At 40.9% G+C, this 5,655-nt stretch overlaps 1 protein-coding gene across 2 annotated transcripts in view; it reads left to right on the top strand.

Annotated features, from left to right (window-relative positions):
• Positions 1-5,371, top strand: part of LOC138950737 (15-hydroxyprostaglandin dehydrogenase [NAD(+)]-like) — a 23,632-nt gene extending 18,261 nt beyond the window's left edge. For both annotated transcript variants that reach the window (XM_070322466.1, XM_070322467.1), the window contains exons 6-7: positions 328-506; positions 4,805-5,371. In XM_070322466.1, coding sequence (XP_070178567.1) covers positions 328-506; positions 4,805-5,018 — 393 coding nt within the window. In that variant the 3' untranslated portion in view covers positions 5,019-5,371. The remainder of the gene's footprint in view (positions 1-327; positions 507-4,804) is intronic.
• Positions 5,372-5,655: the final 284 nt, after the last annotated feature.

Genomic DNA, 5,655 nt, shown 5'->3' with positions numbered 1-5,655 from the left:
CTCTCTCTCTCTTCCCTCTCTCTCTCTCTCTTCTTCCTTCTCTCTCCTCTCTCTCTCTCCTCTGTTTCTTCCCCCCTCTCTCTCCCCTTGCCATCCTCTCTCTCTTTCTCTCTCTCTCTCCTCTGTCTTTCCCCCCCTCTCTCTCCCCTTGCCATCCTCTGTCTCTTCCCTCTCTCTCTCCCCCCTCTCTCTCCCTCCTCTCTCTCCCTTCCCTCTCTCTTTCCCCTCTCCCTCTATCTCTCCCCACTCTCTCTCTCTCTCCTTCCTCTCTCTTTCTCTCCCTCCCTTTCTCTCCCTCACTCACCAACCTCTTCCCTCACTCCACAGAACAACCCAGACCAGAAGACACACGACGTGAGGTGGGCAGTGGTCAGCCCTTGTTGGGTGCTCACCCCTCTCAGCGCCGCGGGGGAGGAGGCAGGCATTAAGGCGGGTAGACGCTACCCTCCCCCCATCATTCCTGAGGGCTATGATCATCCTAACGTTCCCCAAGAGATATGGCTTCGGTAAGAGGGTACATCGTTTTGCTTTTGTCGTCTTTTCTGTTCTACCTTTCGTCAATAGAAATTTGTCAAATTTTTTTCATGAAAAGTTCTGAACGGCCAGTGCACTTGTAAAGAAAGTGAAACTAATATGTTGATGTTCGTATGAGCTATAGTGGGGCTCCTATGTTGCAAAATCATTCAAATCATGCAACAAACACCAAATTAAGCAAATATGAAGAGTTTTATGTGCTTAACAAAACCTGATACAGAGCCATCGCGAAAAATAAAAAATGGGTAGTTTTTAAACAATTTTTCAAAATGGCCGCCAGTGTAAACGGTTGGGTATGTTAGGCATATTTCATTTCATGTGATTAACAGCAAATTTGGCGTAAATGGACATTTGCTTTTGCTTAACAAAACCTGATACAGAGCCACCGTGAAAAAAATTAAGAAATCAGTAGTTTTTTTACAATTTTCAAAATGGCCGCCAATAAAAGGGTATTTTGGCATTTTTGATGCTACAAGACATTCTCTTGCAATAGAAACTAACACAAACACATTTTTAAACAAAACAATACATGTATTGTTGGTGCAGAGAATGATTGGACGGTGTGGGTGGCAGGTTTGAAGAATTTGTGGATTACCTAAACTGTGCAAAAATAAATATATTGCACCAATTTTCATACCAAAACGAAAACATTCATTCCTGTGCTGTTATATTCAATGTATGCTATTGAGGGCACTCAACTTGGCTAACTGGAACACTTTTAAGATAAAAGGTGGCCTTTACATGGGTTATTTGACCGCCGCCCAAATAAGGGTACCCCCAAAATAAAACTGATAAAAATGTAATGTATCAACTCAAAAGTCGACTAAAATTCATAATCGCTGTATTTCGAAAACGTTGTTTGTTCTCATGTGTTTACACAACTAGCACATTCCGGCAAGTGTCTATACTCAAAAGAAACTTTGGCAGTACTTGAAACAACCATCTGTCATATATACATGCGAAGTCAAAAATATGTGGGATGTAAGTCAACAAACCTGTGGCAGTTTTTAAAATATTATTTCGTGAAGATTTGAAAGTGTACTCAAACGGTTGAACTACGCCTCGTGCGTAGACACACATTCCTGAAAGTTTCAACGCAACCCACTTGGTCATTGCTAAAATACATGGATTTTAGTTGACTTGGGTATCCCTCAAATTTGACACGTATAAACATCTCATCCGTGAGATGGACACATACATCAGTAGGTACAATGGCACAACACTAGAAATATGCAAGATGGCGAAATAAAACAACCTGTTCTGGATGGATAATCAAGTTGACTTTCTCTTCGTATACAACAGTGACCCAGTTGTGCCTCAGGAATTGTCGTCGGCTTTTTAAAAGGTACCCGAAGTTTTTGTCACATCTCTTTGTCACGTCAAGGGTATCCTTATTTTGACGGCGTAAATGATGATGTTAAAAAAAATGTGCCAGATAGCGAAGATGCGAGCCTTTAATGGCATAGACAGTTTGAATAAAATGACACAGGAATAAAAGTTTCAGTTGGGGTATGAAAATGGGTGCAATAATATTTTTGCACAGTTTAGATGCTGACAGTTTTCACAGGCATGCAAGCACATTTGCAGAGAGCTGTGCTCTGCAGTCCTTCTTAGCAGCATTTGCAGCGTTTTGTTGTACAGCTCTTCTTGCAGGCACACCTCATGAGTTCTCGGCACACGCTGGATATCTCTTGAAAGCTCGTCCAGAATGACTCCCACTTTCCAGCCTTGAACTGCCAGCCCACAGAGTTTGGAAGTCTAATAGGTAGATGGCTCTTCTCAATCTCATGTCCTGCAGCAGCACCTCACTTGTAAGGGGATTATGGTCAATTTGGCAGCTCTTTTTACTGAAGAGGTACCGTCTAGCACTGTTTACACCCAGTACGTTGCTGGTTTTGTCCTACAAATGTACACCAAAAAGCTCTTGTGCTGCCCTGTCAGTGGTACTCAGCTTACAAAGAGGAGCAGACAACCTGAAGAAAGTTTGAGTGACGTCTTCAAATGCTTACCATACTTCCCAAGCCTTCTGATTCCCCAATACCATTGAAGAACGACATAGTGTCACAGCCTGTAAGGCTATGCAAAATGGGCAGACAGGGTGACTTCTCTTGGCCAATGGCTTTGGCAATGTGGCGATACACTTCACGAGCAGAAAAAAACGCAACACAGCTGGAATGAGAAGCAGACTGTCTGGCCTCCTCTACATCCATGGTGCAGGAAATCAGCCTGTGGTACCCTTCACACAAAAGATGAAAAGTGACATTTTTATTTGAATGTATTTGAATAATGTTTACTATCTCAGAGAGTCGGTCAAAGCCGGGTTAGCAAGTCTTCACACAACAGATCAAAATGAAAGAAAATTGTATTTCATGAATTCGTATAATTCTTACTGTTTCAGGTTAAAAAACAAACAAACACAGTTTCCAGTGACCCAACTGATTCTGGAATCTTTCTGACCGCTACATTTATTCGCTTCAAACAGTCGCTAACAGAATGTTGACCATAGTGAGGGTTCGTTCGTTAAACCCATCAAATTCACAGAGGTCGCTTACAAATGATGTGCAAACATGTTCCAATTAATACAAATAAAAAAATCTTACTGTTAAGATGTATTAGGTAACAAACCTTGATACAGTAGTGCTAGTGAAATCGGCTCCCTTCTGTGGCACCGGAATAAATGCAGAACGCTTGTTCCCAGGAACCGGCATGTGGTGTAACTCTTGTATATATCCTGTAAAAATAAAATTCACACCAATGCACGGTCAACTTAAAATAAGCAAAAGGATGAGAAACAAGCAACAAACCAAAATTGTAAAACTCAAAGAGCGGTACCTCTTCATTTTTCAAAACCACTTATCTCATTTGATTAGCATACACTGTATGCTTTTGTCTGTTACCTACCGTCTTTGAAAGTTTGATCACAACACTGTAAAGACATGGGGAGTGGAGTGTTTTTATCTCCAGCTGGTCATCCTACTATCTGGCCTACCCTCACTCAGTTTTTGACTCTACCCCTCCCCACCTTATGGAAGTCCTTAACGTAGGCAGGACTAATCATTTATCATACCATGAACAATCTCTTTCTCCTCGCCTTTTATTCAAAGTTCGTTTAATCTGTTTAAAATCACCAGCGTGGCGATCATGATTTCCTTACTTGTAATCAACAGATAGATCTAGATCTATCAGCATCACAATCCAGCTTGATGAGCTATTGCAAGATTACTCTGCATTTCAGCGCTTCACCCGATGAATAACAGACCCCAGGGGAGAATTAAACAGTAAAATGATGTGACATTGGTGAATGGATGCGTATTCTTGAAAACTTACCTTCAGAAACGTTGTTTTCGCTCAAATCAAAACACGCAATGTTGCGGAGGCCGCCATCTTGAATTTTCATGCTGCGGATATATAAAATTCTAAAAACGATCAAATTAAATACCAGAACACAAAAATACCCATAAGAGTATTTATGTCATGCATGTGTTATCAGCAGACAACTTCTGGTGCATGGTAAACCATTGAATTTTACATTTGCTGAGTTGGGAATATTTACTGCTGAGCGCTTTTGGTACGAATTTCGTCTGCTGTAAATGCAGCCTTTTATTCCCTATCAAAGACAAAAAAAACCGATTTCTGAAGTGGCTCTGTATCTGAAATCCCTTAAATAATTATAAGGAACAATAGACTACCACAAAGTATGATGTTTGTTGCAAGATGTGAATGATTTATGAGTGCGTCTGCAACATACGAGCCCCACTACTAGATAGATAGATAGATACACAGACAGACAGACAGACACAGACAGACAGACACAGACAGACAGACAGACAGAAAGACAGACAACCAGACAGACAGACAAACAGACATAAATATATAAGCGTACGTATGGTGTGGATGGATGGATGCTCTTTATCAAAAACATATATTTTAATTTAATGAACAATAAATAGATACGCGCATAAACGGTGAATGAATAGAAAATTAACATTAATAAATACACGAATAAATAAATGCAATTATAATACCAATTGATCAAGGTCGTATACAAAAGCAATTATCCTCTGAGATAATTCAGAGGCATTAGTTTTGAGTAATTTAATTTTAACTTCTTACCCAGAAACGAACTGAACACCGAGTTTCTTTTCTCCCCAAAATGTCATTTAGGCTACATCAGAGACCGTAGAGTACACAGACTGTACGTGTACTCTACTTTCTCTGGCTGCATGTCTTGTCGGTAATTTTCTTTCCGCTTTGATTTTCTACGTCACAGACCCATTGACGCGGCTCTGGGCTACATGACTGTGCTAGACGATGACGACAGCAATGGTTACGTCATCATGGTTGACCGAGACATGGACACGAAGAGATTGGTGTTGCAGGAGATCATGAAGATGGATAAAAGCCGCACGCCCATAGAATCGCTGGTTCTGAAGAAGAGATTCTTTGTGCCACCCGTTGTAGAACCTGGAACCCCTTGCCTTTGAGACTCCAGGGGCGGGGTGGGGGTGGTGGTGGGTTGTGTTATGGGTGGAAGTGGGTGTGGTGTTGTTGGGAGTCGAGAGACCAATGAAGCAAACAACCACCAAACAGCCAACCAACCAACCAACCAACCAAACAAACAATGATAAAACAGAACCAGTGTACGCGTCTCCTTTATTACAAAGTGCATTTATACCAGATTTGGTGTTACAGAGTGATTTTGCTTTCAGTGTAGAGTGAGTATTCTTCCTTTTTTTTCTCTCCAGATTTTCAAATTTAATTTCTCAGGTTGATATATATATGGTTCGGCTATGATATTAATTCAGGGAAACAAATAAAATGCTATCATGCACCTCTCTCTGTGTTGTGCTGTGTGTGTGTGTGGTGGAAGGGCGGGGGGCCGGGCAAGATGAAATAAATCTTTTTTCTATGTCATTTAATTAACTACATGTGTAGTTGTTTTCTTGTGTGTTCGTGTGTGTGTGTGAGACAGACAGACAGACAGACAGACAGACAGACAGACAGACAGACAGACATAGATGGAAATAGAGAGACAAAAAAGAGAGATTGAGAGAGAGAGAGTTTATAGGCAGCATAACATAAAAAAATATCAACCAGTTTTCATTTATTTCTGCAATGTCA

This window comes from Littorina saxatilis, linkage group LG16 (assembly GCF_037325665.1).
Source record: "Littorina saxatilis isolate snail1 linkage group LG16, US_GU_Lsax_2.0, whole genome shotgun sequence".
Lineage (NCBI taxonomy): Eukaryota > Metazoa > Mollusca > Gastropoda > Littorinimorpha > Littorinidae > Littorina > Littorina saxatilis.
The sequence above is the reverse complement of the archived record's forward strand: the minus strand, read 5'-3'. Positions and strand labels throughout refer to the sequence as shown.